Below are 14035 nucleotides of genomic sequence, written 5' to 3'. Positions count from 1 at the left end.
TACTCCCCGAAGGAGTTTCAAAGTGGCTTACAATTGCCTGCCCTTCTTCTCCCCACAGCAGACACCCTGTGAAGTAGGTGAGGTAGAGAAAGCTCTGAGAGAACTATGACTGGCCCAAGGTCACCCTGTTGATTGCATGTGGAGAAGTGGAGAATTAGAACCCGATGCTATTATCCATTACACCAAGCTGGTGAGGTAAAGCAAAGGCTCATGTGGAAGATATTTTGGGGAAAGAGGCAGCCATTAACCCCTGCCTTGTCCCCTCACTTTTGTGCCCAAGGAACTATCGCTCCTTCTCTCCACCCCTCTCCCAGGCTTCCTTAAAACAGAAGCTGCTCACGCCCAGTAGGGCTTCCTGAACAGGGAACAAGGACGTAAAGTATCTTTAGGCTGCTTCACAGGAAGGGCAGGGGCAGCCTCACAGGACACCTTGTCTCAATGCCACTGGACATAAACAATGGCTTAAAACTGTGATGGATACATTTGGTCAGACAGATCCATGCTGAGGAAGCCTACTCAAAGGAGATTAAATGGAGTGTCACCAGGGTTACAACAAAATACATGAGTGGAAGGAAAAAAAATCCCTATTAATTTACTTTTCAGACAAGATCTTTTTAAAGCAGAAGGGAACAATTTGTTTGGATACGCTATCACTTACATCTGCAACCATGGGGGCTGCTAGACCAGAACCCAAAAATCTGTCTGGACTCTTAACAGGTATGCACAAAAATGACAACCTCCTGAGCCACGAGAGATCTCAGATCCTCCGGATGTGGCAGATTCATAGCCTGGTGATTTACAGACACAGACGATTCCTAGTTTGGCTACAATTTACCGTGACTGACACAAGGCCAGAAAACCAAGCCGAGTGTCAGTTTTTATTTATTCATGCGGTTTCTTCAGTTAATAAATATTTCACTTAAGGACAGAAGTGTCTGTTATTGGACTGATCTCACACTACACTAAGCCCCACCACTGATTTCACCATTTTCCAGAACACCATTTATCCATCTGCAAACTGAACTAACCCCCCACCCTCGGCCCCCCAAGCAAGCTCTCCTCCAAAGCATCCCAATTTCTGTACCAATGAAAACCCACTGGGGCAACTGAGTTCAGTTTCGGTGCTGCACTTTTAAAAGGACGTTGATGAATTACTGAGGGTTTAGAGGAGGGCCATGTATATTGCTGCAAGGTTGAAAGGACTTGGTATGTGCAGTTGAAATGAGAGAGGACTAAGACAAAATAACAGCAACCTGCTTCTTCTGAGCATAAATAATGTGCTCAAATTACAGGACAGTGTCATTCAGACATTTTACAGTTATACAAGTTGTTTATCAGTGGAATATACTGCTTTAGGAAAGGGTAGGCTTTTATGTTTAGTACACTTCTGTAAGAGCCTCTTGTGGCGCAGAGTGGTAAGGCAGCAGACATGCAGTCTGAAAGCTCTGCCCATGAGGCTGGGGGTTCAATCCCAGCAGCCGGCTCAAGGTTGACTCAGCCTTCCATCCTTCCGAGGTCGGTGAAATGAGTACCCAGCTTGCTGGGAGGTAAACGGTAATGACTGGGGAAGGCTCTGGCAAACCACCCCGTATTGAGTCTGCCATGAAAACGCTGGAGGGCGTCACCCCAAGGGTCAGACATGACTCGGTGCTTGCACAGGGGATACCTTTACCTTTACACTTCTATACCAGCTTTTTTCAACCTTTTGCCTGAGGAAGAGCCCCTGAAATAATTTTTCAGACTTGGAAGAGCCCTGGAAGTTAAGTCAGCTCCCACACCCCAGGAAGTGACATCACTACCCACACCCTTAGCCCTCCTTTTGCTCCCTCCCCCTGCCTTTACTACTACTATGGTGGCTCTGCCTCAAGTAGGCCGGAAGGAAGAGTAGGAGTTGAGAAGACAGCCCAGACCCTGCCCAATATGACATCACTTCAAAGATCCTGCAGACCCTCTTCAGAACTCCCACGGACCCCTGGGGTTCAGAGATCCTTGGTTGGGAATCCCTGTTCTATACAGAGACCAGTTAGCAATTTTCTTCTGAAGATTCTGAGACAGAGATGCCCTGTATCAGGCTGAAGACATTGTTGTTCCCTTTGGCATTCCATGAATGATCCCTCCTGCCTAAGTGATATTTTAATGTTTTGTATGTCTTTTCACTCTCTCATATGTATTTCAACTCTGTTTTTAACTGTTTTAAAAGGGGTTTTTTAATTATGTATGCTTGGGAGGGGTGTGATTTTAATACCTCTGTTATGTTGTTTTATCTTGCAGGTTTTACATTGTTAGTCACCTCGGTGGTCCTTATAAGGACAGAAAGGAGAGAGATAATTTTTGCATACAAAATAAATAAATATAGATTCCCCAAGAATGCAACCATCAGAAATGTTTGTCATCCCAAACTAATTTTGCATCTTAAGAACTGGATCCCCTCCCAAGAAATCTGTGTCCACTACAGATAAAGAAACAGAAGTAAACTTTTGTAGACAAAACTTTCAAGTGTGGATATGGTGCAGGAGGGGCTGCAAGACGTAAGTGGAGCAAGTTAAATGATGTAGGGAACAGAAGCGATAGAAGAGAGCTAGAACCACTGCCAGAGTATCTAATATGCAATGATGACTAATTTGCTGATATCAGGCTTTCTCAACCAGGGTTTCCTGAGTGGGTAGGAGTTAATATTTTATATATTTTTTAAAATGTGTTAAAGCTTTATCAGGTGGTGCAACCATATATGGTCATGTTGATCTGCCCTCCCTCCCAAAATGACCAATGATGAACCTGGGAAGGGGAGAGACCCCAGGTGGGCATGTCCACAGCTAGGCTTCCCATCCATATTCTGCACGATCACGCCACTTCTGGGGTAGCTTGAAGAATGTTTCAGGGGTTTCTCAATGGTAAAGAAGTTGAGAAAGGCTGCCTTAGATAAAACACAATACAGTATGGTGGAGAGCCCCATTCACCTTCAACGTGTAAACTATGCTTTCTCCTTGACGGTTTATGCACTGGAGGTTTCATGCCTGGATGCAGGCTGGAGCTTTAGTCGTAGCAGGTTGGCCGACCTCTTCCTGCACCCACACGGGGGAGCATTTGGCCCGGTGCACCTCATCTGCCCTTGATATGTACTCCTGCATGAGAGCTGGGGCAGTGAAGTTCTCAGTGCATAAACGGTCCCTTAAGATAAGGGATGGCCTTCAGGTGAAAATTTCTAGGCTTGTGTCTGCTTAGCTGCCAAATGGAGAAGGTCTTTGCTTCCCCAATGCCTTGCTTCTCAGTTCCAGGGCACCTTCCTGGTTATTATTTCTGCCATGTTTAGAAACCAATTTTGAATGAAAACATAAAACATGCACTGTCATACTGCAGACAAAAATCTCTATACTTATACTCTTAATAACTCAGCACAAATCTTTTTATGCACGCTTTTTGGGGAAAGGGACATGGATAAAAATCACAAACCTTTCAACGACTTCAATATCAAAACAGAAACGTTTGTCAATTGAATCAGTTTTCCTCCGGATGCAAGATTTCAACTTGAATATTTCAGGTGTGCTTGGAACAAGGCCATTCTGGGAAGGAAAGAAAGAAGATTGGAGGGTGAATCCAAAGAAGAGGAAAAGATTTGATAGTTTTTTTTGTTAATTGACTTGGTAGCCTCCTCACAAAGGCATTTCTTGTTTTCTTGCTTATTGCTGACCTGGGATGCTTCTTCGCATTTGGCTCTTCAGACATTGTGCTTACTGGATTAATTTTACCATATTAATCAAGAAACAAATCAAATGTTTTTTCCCCTTCAAAACTATTTTATTCGTATGTACATATTTACAAGAGCCTCTTGTGGCGCAGAGTGGTAAGGCAGCCGTCTGAAAGCTTTGCCCATGAGGCTGGGAGTTCAATCCCAGCAGCCGGCTCAAGGTTGACTCAGCCTTCCATCCTTCCGAGGTCGGTCAAATGAGTACCCAGCTTGCTGGGGGGTAAACGGTAATGACTGGGGAAGGCACTGGCAAACCACCCCGTATTGAGTCTGCCATGAAAACGCTAGAGGGCGTCACCCCAAGGGTCAGACATGACTCGGTGCTTATACAGGGGATACCTTTATCTTACATATTTACATTTACCTGATCAGTTCATTAATCAATTTAAGAAATCTTCATTAATGATATGGGTTTTAGCCCTACGGTAGAATAATTTTGAATTTGGGCAGTCCTTCCAATGCACTACTCACAAACCAGCAGATAAGGAAAAACAATTTTGTGCATATATACTTGCCTATTAAGAATGATACTATTAGCAATCTTACTCATGTGTAGTTGCTTATTAGCAACTATATTCTTGGAATTGGTTCATTTCTTCCCGATTTAAAATTCATGGCTGAAAAGTCATGCGGTCTTTCCCCCCAAATTACAGACACCTTGGGATGAATACTTACTACTTTCCCCCCAGATTTTGTTTCAGAAATACTCATTGTGAAAGTTTTTGTCCCTTTATCGTAAGTGCAATAATGTTTTATCCAGGTGAATCCAAGAGGCCCTGAGGGGAAAAAAAAAAAGATACCTAATCTTAATTTATTATAGAACAGAAGATACGTCGTAAGCAAATTCTTAAAGACATTATCTTAACATATATATAGACTAAATAAAGCCGTAAGGGCTTTGTGGGAGGAGTTAGGGCGGGCTCTGTCCGGGATGAGGAAGGGTGCCGACTGGCCCCTTCCTCCGTACAGACCATCGGCCGGGCCAATCGGCAGGTGCTTCACACCTGCCGATTGGCCCGGCCGATTCCCGCCTTGCCGACAAGGAATCTCTCAAAGCATCTCTCGCCGCGTCAGGCCGCCGGCCAAGGGAGCCCCCGGCAGCTGTGCTGTGCGCGACTGCCGGGGGCTCCCTTGCCTAGCGCCCGCTGTATTTTTATTACAGCGGGCTTGATTACTAGTAAATAAATTATTCATTTTGGCTTCTACTATACTCCTAAGGCCCTGACAATTATTTAAAGTTTCAAGCTTCTCTCAGGAGGTGAGGAAAGCTGCTTTCTGCGTTTGTGCATGTAGGTGAACATATAAACTTTCAAAGACTAGATACCTCCGGGAATTTGACTTCAAGCAGCTTCAGGTTGTCATTTTCAGTATTAGCATAAGCAAGTATATCCTTCTGGTTCATACCAAATGTTAACCCGGTCCAATATTCTGAGTGTAGCTTCCGAAAGTATTTACAAGCAAGACAACAGTTCTTCCCTGTTCTTTATCTCCAGACATTAGTGTTCAGGTGTACACTGCCCCTGTACATGGAAGTTCTATTTAACCTCGATTTCTTCTTATATATTAGATATAAAGCTATTGAATGACACTGGAACAATACTTTCTACACAGTCATCTAATAACCAGTTAAAACTGTATAAACAGAGTTCAAGGACACGGTTATTTTGACACCCAGAGGAAAACGTTGATAAATTTAGCCCCCGTATGTTTGCCAATCGTTACAGAAGGCCAACAGAAACAACACCGGTGACACACCCTGTACAGTGGAACTCTTGCTCTCAAATGACCACTGAGGTGTTACGGAAACATATATAAATCACCTTGCGTGTCTCTGTATCCTCACTTAGCAAGGAAACAGGCATCTACTGGTCATGTAAACAGAATAAAAGTGAGGACAATCCCCCAGCCTTCGTAATAAACACAGCAGGGAGAAATGAGGATGTTTCGTGGTGCACAAAATTTTGTCAGCAATGCCCATTAACATTTTGGGTGGTAAATGTTTCCAGCACCGTCCTACAGAATGATAAAATATCAACAATTTGGGGACCAACTTCTCACCAGTCCACCATGGAAAACTAAAGCTAGGATGACAGGGAAAAGGTGCCGGTTTATCCATGTAGCACGTGCTACGAGCCCCATGCTTCCGCCCCCCCTATGCCTCCCCCCCATAGAACAGGGCTGTAGCCTCTCTCCTCCTCCCTTTCCCCTCTTTAAGGATACCCAGTGACACCCCTTTCACCTGTGGGGGGGCCCTACTCTGGTTGTTTCCACTGCCATCCTTAGAAGAACACCATGGATTTCTCGTGAACAACAAGAAGTCAAAAATCAAGATGGCAGAAATGGATTAAAGTCTTTTTTTTCTTATTTAATGAATATATATTCTAAGGGCAAAAGAAGAAGGGGACGACAGAGAATGAGGTGGCTGGATGGAGTTCCTGAAGCAGTCGGTACAAACTTAAATGGACTCTGGGGAATGGTAGAGGACAGGAAGGCCTGGAGGATTATTGTCCATGGGGTCGCGATGGATTGGACATGACTTCGCAACTAACAACAACAATTTCTAATTTTCAACTTATCGGTATTTATTAATTTCCAAACATCGGCAACCAAAATGGCAACCATACTCTATTCAGGTATGTTGCCGTATGGACTAGTTTTTGCTGGATGCACAATTTATGTAATTCAGATTCTAATTAGGACACTGCCTAATTGTAGATACTGACTGGCAATCATTGATGAAGATACAGAAAGTGGGATACCTGGGACCCCGTTTTGGTTGCTGATGTTTGGAAATTAATGGATACTGACTAAGTTGAAAATTAGAAATATATTCATTAAATAAGAAAAAAAAGACTTTTATACATTTCTGCCATTTTGATTTAGATTTCTGACTTCTTGTTGTCCACTGCAATTGTGCTCAGCTAAGGACCCGTGAATATTTAAACTGGGTTTGGTGCTATGGGCCTTGCAAATCCTTAAACCACTCTGGCAGGGAGATAGATAGATAGATAGATAGATAGATAGATAGATAGATAGATAGATAGATAGATAGATAGATAGATAGATAGACAGACAGACAGACAGACAGACAGACAGAGACAGACAGACAGACAGACAGAGGAGAGAGAGACAGAGACAGACAGAGAGAGAGACCTTCTATTCAGAACAGGGACTATGACTGTGTCATTTTTTCCTCTTTGGCCAAGACTAATGATCTAATCCTTTCCTATTCAGCAAGAGCATGTCAAGTTGGCCTTTCACCGTCTAATGCAGCACTGCATGTGCCCAGCCTTTCACTCTGTTCTTGATCTCCTGTTAATAATGTCCAAGGTAATTTCCGCATAATAGTTTCCCCCCCCCCTCTCCCTCTTTTCCCGGTTGCTTTTTATTATAATTATTAATCAATGGAAATGCATGAAGGCTGTCCAAAGCAATCAGCCACTGTTAAGGAAGAAAACAAATTTATGACATGAAAACCGGACGGGCAACCTTTCTTTTTGCTCCGTCGTGTAAACAGGAGCAAAGGACCAAATGCCACCGAAAGCTAACTGTTTCAGACTCCGTTGTCACTGAACTCATGACTTTAGAGCAACCTTTCTCAATTTTTGTTACCATTGAGAACCCCCGGAAACATTCTTCAGGCTTTGAGAAAACCCAGAAGCAGTCCGATGGTGCAGAATATGGTTGGGAAGCATTGCTGTGTACACATCCCCTTCCCACCCCCTCCAGGCCCAGCATTGGCCATTTTGGGAGGGAGGAGGGCTAGTTGACATGACCATATATAGTCATATCACCCAATAAATGTTTAACAAATTTTTAAAATACATACAAATGAATTAACTCTCAGCCATTTGGGAAACCCTTCCAGGGCCATCAAGAAACACCAGGGTTTCATGAATCTCTGGGTGAGAAAACCTCTTTTAGAGCATAAAATCTACGGAGCCAGCATCTTAAGGTTGGCTTGCATTTTAGAGTTGCTGCACTAAAAGCATCTTCTTCCCAGCAGAGCTTTTCTCACATACTTGGATTTTGGTGCCCCTACTGTATGATGCTAGGCCAACACACTGCAAATTCCCCCAGTTCCCACTACACCTCAATAGCTGGTCACATTGATAAGAACCACCATTTGAGACTGGTAGGCCAACAGCAAGGGTGGACCCAGTAAAAGATGCTGCCTGTTTGGCTGAGCAGGACATTTTGTAACATCCATTTCGTATCAGTTAAACATATACAAAAATTATCTATTGGGTATTTTGATCCTTCTTACAAGCAGCTCAAGGCAGAATGCAGGATTCTTTCTTCCCCTTTTTGTCTTCATCAACAAACCCAAGAGAAAGAGAAAGAGAGAACACTGGTTCAAGGTGACCCTTTGTACCTGAGCCTTTTACACCCTATTCCGTCTCTCTCTACATCTTAGTACATCATGATAGCTTTAAAAATAGCAAGAAGAGAAAGGATGACGTATCTAGGGCATGGCATGTGCCCTGGACGCCACTTGATGGGGGGGCACCACTGAGCAGTAGTAGCATAATTTGTTAATTAAAAGATTAACGAGCTAGGCTTGAATTTACCAGAGCCAGTTTGGTGTAGTGGTTAGGAGTGTGGCCTTCTAATCTGGCATGCCGGGTTCGATTCTGCGCTCCCCCACATGCAGCCAGCTGGGTGACCTTGGGCTCGCCACAGCACTGATAAAGCTGTTCTGACCGAGCAGTGATATCAGGGCTCTCTCAGCCTCACCCACCTCACAGGGTGTCTGTTGTGGGGAGAGGAAAGGGAAGGCGACTGTAAGCCGCTTTGAGCCTCCTTCGGGTAGGGAAAAGCGGCATATAAGAACCAACTCTTCTTCTTCTTCTTTTCTTCTTCTTCTTTTCTTCTTCTTCTTCTTCTACCCCGAAGCCAGAAGGACTCATGAACATAACCTGACATGCCAAAATCACCCATAAGTGACGTCGACACATTGGGGTCATCAGGGGATGCTTGCTATAGGTGCTATTTTTCATACATATGCTCTGGAAGGCAGACAATGTATCATCTGAACCATCATAGTACATTGGGACCCCAATGGGCTCATAATCCTACTTACGTTTCTCTTGAACATACAGATAGCCTTCCATTGTCCACTGGCTTGGCGGCCTGTAATCCTGGCTGGCCGACTTCATTCTTTGCATCAGTCGTTCGACTTCCTGCCTGGTGCTTTCAAAATTATTCCGTGTCTAAGAAGCAAGACCAAGAACAGTCAAGGGGATAAATCAAGGGTGTACCTTGTGCCATATTGAGAAAGACCATTGTTTGTGCCATGGGGAAGCCATTAGCTCTACAGGAAGTCATAGCAAGTGCTGCGGCTGTCATGGCAGCCAACCACATCAAATAACTTTTTGACCACTAAGTCAAACAAGATTGGCCTGCACAGTGCTTGATTTATAAAGCCACTCCAGGAAATACTCAAGGTTGTTAATGAACATGAAACAACACAAGCACAACAGAGAGACTAGAACTCATGATAAAGAAAACAGAATCACATGTGTGAGTTTTGTGTGTATGATAAATGGCAGCAACTTGTTTTTGACTCATGATGACCCCATGAATTAATCATCTCTAGAACCTCATATCAATGGACAGCCTTGTTTAGATCTTGCAAACTGAAGGCTGTGGCTTTCTTTGTTTGGCCATGGAATCATAGAGCTGGAAGGGGCAATACACGCTGTCTAGTTCAACCCCCTGCTCAAACCCCTGGGGTTTACCAAATGGGTGTGAGTTAATTAATTCTAAATATATTTTTCATATATGATCATGTTGACCCCCCTCTCCCAAAATGGCCAGTGATGAGCCTGGAGCGGATGGGAAGTGGAGGGGCCTCAGGTGGATGTATACGCAGCTATGCTTCCCAACCATATTCTGCATGATTGCACCACTTCCAGGATTTCCCAAAGCCTGAAGAATATGTCAAGGAATTCTCAATGGTTGAGAAAGGCTGGTCTAAAGCAGCCATGATATCTGCCCAGCCACTGCTTAAAGATCGCTAGTGAGGGGGAGCTCAGCACCTCCTTAGGCAGCCAAGTCTTTCTCTAGTCTTTAGGATGCTTTAGGATGCTTAGGGCTGATCCTGCGTTGAGCAGGGGGTTGGACTAGATGGCCTGTATGGCCCCTTCCAATTCTATGATTCTAGTCTTAGCATTATTGTATTTTGTAGTGTATGTCCTGAAATAGCCATTTTCTCATTCTATAAGCAGAAACGTAACATTGGATGGGCCTTTTTTCAGAGGCCAAGATGTTAAATCATTGAGTCTATCAACCTCCCAGTGCACTGGGGATACTGAGAAATAAACTAAGCAATGGCTCAGACTAAACACAGGCAGCAAAATGCTTGGCGAACCTCTGAAGCCTCAAAGCTTACTGGCAACAATTACAGCTGAAGCATCAACCCGTAGATCAGTCTTTCTCAACTTTTGTATCGATGAGAAACCTGAATGAGAATTCAGGCTTTGAGAAACCCCAGAGCAGAATATGGTTGGGAAGCGTAGCTGTGCCCATCTGGGGCCCCTCCCCTCCCCACCCCCTCCATGCCCATTACTGGGAGGGGTGAGTAGGTTAACATGACCACATACAGTCATAAAAAGGTAAAGGTAAAGATATCCCCTGTGCAAGCACCAGGTCATGTCTGACCGTTGGGGTGACGCCCTCCAGCGTTTTCATGGCAGACTCAATACGGGGTGGTTTGCCAGTGCCTTCCCCAGTCATTACCATTTACCCCCCAGCAAGCTGGGTCCTCATTTTACCAACCTCGGAAGGATGGAAGGCTGAGCCAACCTTGAGCTGGCTGCCGGGGTCGAACTCCCAGCCTCATGGTCAGAGCTTCAGGCAGTGTGTCGGCTGCCTTACCATGGTCATATCACCTGATAAATGTTTAATGAATTAAAAAAATTAATTCCTACCCATTTAGGAAACCCTTTCAGGGCCATGAAGAAACCCCAAGGTTTCACGAAACCCTGGTTGAGGAAACCTGCTGTAGATCAATGAAAAGGATAACGTACTTGAGAACTATTCCATCCCAAGGCAAGCACAGCAGTAGCCTTATCACAAACCTGTCAAGTGGTCTTTTTGTGTCTTTCATTTATTTATTGGCTAAAATGGTACTAAAACTGACAGCAAAGAAAGATAGTTCTGGATTCTTAAAAAAAATACTCATCCAGGGTGAGCACGCATTGCTCAAAAGAATTAGTTGACAGGGTACAAGTTTTGTGAAACTTCGAGGTACAAAAAATCTGATGGAAGAGAAAAATCCTGATCTCCAGTCGTTTGAAATGAAATACAATAAATATCCTTATCCATTGTTGTTCCGCTATATATTTATGAAACAGCCTAGGGGGTGGGATGCGTCCGGCTGTCCAAGTTGGAATAGGGCCAATCAGGGTGCAGCCAGCTTTGCCCTGATTGGCCCTGCCCCTGCAGCTCCCGCCCTCCGTCCCTGGACTCTAGCCTCTTTGCTCTCAGACGCCTCAGTGCCTGGAGACATCAGCAGTTAAGGGGAGAGGGCCCTGGGCAAAGGATCGTGGTAGAGGGCTTGCTAACCTGTTGACTGCTCGTTAAGGACTGCTAAGGAGCTCTTTGGGCCCTGCTAATGAGCTGTCCAGCCCCCGCCTGCCCCACTTGATATGGCTGCGAGCTGTGGCCTAAAGCCACCTTAAGCTGCCTGGTCAGGGGCCAGGGGAGGGGACCCTTTCAAGGCCTGTTCTTAGGAATGGGCTTTGAAACTAGTAACACAATAAAACCCATTGCAGCAACAATCCACTAATAACACCCAACAGAAAGATTTCTGAATTGAAGGAAGAGAATCTACCCAGACAAGCTATTGGTTCCCAAGATGTGGACGCGTTTAGGATCAGAATAAGCAAGGACATTGCATCTAGAAAGTTTTAATTGCACAGCAGCTGTGAAATTATACTAAACTGGAAGTCACGGAAGTGGCGCATGAACATCTGCAATCAACACAAGCTGCAATTCCTACAGCTAAGGAATTCTCCAGAAGAATCATCCAGCGGTTGCTCACATACCCTAAGCATACCCATTTTGCTCCTGATCACACAGCATCATGGGTTTTGTAGAACTGAAGATAAGTGAATCGGTCTTTCTTACACTCAGAGTAACTCATGAAGAACCTTGACTATTTAGGTAGATTACAAGTATATGATTAGGCCCAAATGGATTAATCCTATAAAATGATGATTCTATGAAATGCTAGAAAAGTGGGCTGTACCCTGGAGATGACTTATTTTCCATTCCTCTGTACCAGCGGGCCCTACGATCTCTGAAAAGACACTTTCATAAGCCGGGGGATGGAAACTAGTTTTGCAAATGAAATGCTGTGCATTTCAGTGAACTGGGGTGAGAAGGAAGAAGAAGAAGAGTTGGTTCTTATATGCCGCTTTTCCCTACCCGAAGGAGGCTCAAAGCGGCTTACAGTTGCCTTCCCATTCCTCTCCCCGCAACAGACCCCCTGTGAGGTGGGTGAGGCTGAGAGAGCCCTGATATCACTGCTCGGTCAGAACAGTTTTATCAGTGCTGTGGTGAGCCCAAGGTCACCCAGCTGGCTGCATGTGGGGGAGCGCAGAATTGAACCTGGCATGCCAGATTAGAAGTCCGCATTCCTAACCACTACACCAAACTGGCTCTGGTAAATTCAAGCCTAGCTTGTTAATCTTTTAATTAACAAATTATGCTACTACTGCTCAGTGGTGCCACCACTACACCAAACTGGCTCAACCAGGTGAGGTTGCTTCTCATCCTTCTTCCATCGGATTTATGCCAATAAAGGTACTCTGAATCTGAATCCTCTTCTATCGGCCAAACGTCCAATCTTTGTTGTTACAACGCTTGAAATGAATGATGTGTCTGTTCCAGACAGAAAGTGCGGCAGATTTATCAAAACCACAACGGGTTTAACTTAAGGTTAGAAGCTGCAAGAACACAGTCCGAGCCAAATTCCGCTTAAAAAAAAATCAGCATCAAGAAGAGACAACTCAATAAAGTCAAAATGGTCCATGGAATGTCAAATAATACAGCTCTAGCTGTTTAGTCTAATAAGCACACAGGAGTGACCACAGGTGTAAGCTGGAAGCTACCATCCCAAATCTCATCTTTGTCCCTAACTCCAAAGCTATTCTCTCTCAGTGGAAACATCCTTGCTTAGTGCTGCTTCTGAACTATGGAAGCTGCACACCGCTGCTACAATGACGAATGGCAGTACAGAATGAGAGGGTGTTGCAGATATCAAAGCAACAGTGACCTCTGCTGCTTCTCTCAAAGGAAAACTGGTTCTAATGCAATGCTCTGTTTCTTTCTCATCTTCTGAGACCATCTTTGCCTCTTCTCAGCCCTTTGTAACCTCCAGGTTATGTCCCACTTATATGCTTGCTGATGGATCAGGGGTGAAAACTGACCCCCGAGGGTAGAACTTTACTGTCACCCCTTTCAAGGTTATTCAAATACATTATTTGGACCAAGTTTCAGATGCCTGCAACGTCTACATGAGCACCCTTCAATTAAACCACCTGTTTATGTAGCTAAAATGCATTCATGGACTTTAGCTCTTCTGTTCTCCAACTCAAAGAGCTTTTACTGCACTGCGGGAAGGAAAGTCCATTCAGTGTTCAAGTGGATAAGCAGCTGACATTGAAGAAGAGCTGAGGTTTTTTGTACCCCGCCTTTTTACTATCTGAGGGAGTCTGAAAGTGACTTAGGATCGCTCGCCCTTCCTCTCCCCACAACAGACCCCCTCTGGAGGTAGGTGGGGCTGAGAGATCACCAATTTAGCAGGCAAGGGTAATATTTTAGGGCCAATTAAAGCCCCTTAGATACATCCCTATGGTTTTGTCACCTGCCACTAACAAGAGTTCTGTCCAAGAGACTTTGGAGCATGGTGGCTCAGCCATGGAGGCTGAGCTGCAAGGGCCACCATGGCTGGCGTCTTCCCCCCATCCTTGGATTACCTTCTCCCAGCTCTTCCTCCTCCCAATGGCCTGGAAGCAGCACAGAGGTGGAGAATGGGGGCGGGGAAGACCCATGAATGGCTCTCAGTGGGGGAGTGGCCTCTCCCTACTGGGGGCATATCCCCCAGAGAGCCAGTCCAGTAGTGTGTGCTTTGGCTGCAAACAATCCCCAACATTATTATGGCCACAGATTTTGGAGAATCATCTTAGCTAAGTGTCGAATTTTATTCATTTATTTGATAGTGAAGGGTACAAATAGTTTGGCCAGAGGTGTAACAAAGTCTGAATGCAGAGTAGGCAGGAT

The 14035-nt window shown here is 44.7% G+C and overlaps 1 protein-coding gene across 4 annotated transcripts in view; it reads right to left on the bottom strand.

Annotated features, from left to right (window-relative positions):
• ARHGAP42 (Rho GTPase activating protein 42) overlaps positions 1 to 14035 on the bottom strand; it is a 202307-nt gene that overhangs the window by 33957 nt on the left and 154315 nt on the right. For all 4 annotated transcript variants that reach the window (XR_013231712.1, XR_013231711.1, XM_077341501.1 and 1 more), the window contains exons 8-10: positions 8829 to 8958; positions 4421 to 4521; positions 3451 to 3560 (exon numbers count right to left, since the gene is read on the bottom strand). Coding sequence is in view for 2 of the 4 variants with exons in the window: in XM_077341501.1 (XP_077197616.1) it covers positions 3451 to 3560; positions 4421 to 4521; positions 8829 to 8958 (341 nt within the window). In the remaining 2 variants the exon portion in view is untranslated. The remainder of the gene's footprint in view (positions 1 to 3450; positions 3561 to 4420; positions 4522 to 8828; positions 8959 to 14035) is intronic.

This window comes from Paroedura picta, chromosome 6, assembly GCF_049243985.1.
Source record: "Paroedura picta isolate Pp20150507F chromosome 6, Ppicta_v3.0, whole genome shotgun sequence".
Taxonomy (NCBI): Eukaryota; Metazoa; Chordata; class Lepidosauria; order Squamata; family Gekkonidae; genus Paroedura; species Paroedura picta.
The sequence above is the reverse complement of the archived record's forward strand: the minus strand, read 5'-3'. Positions and strand labels throughout refer to the sequence as shown.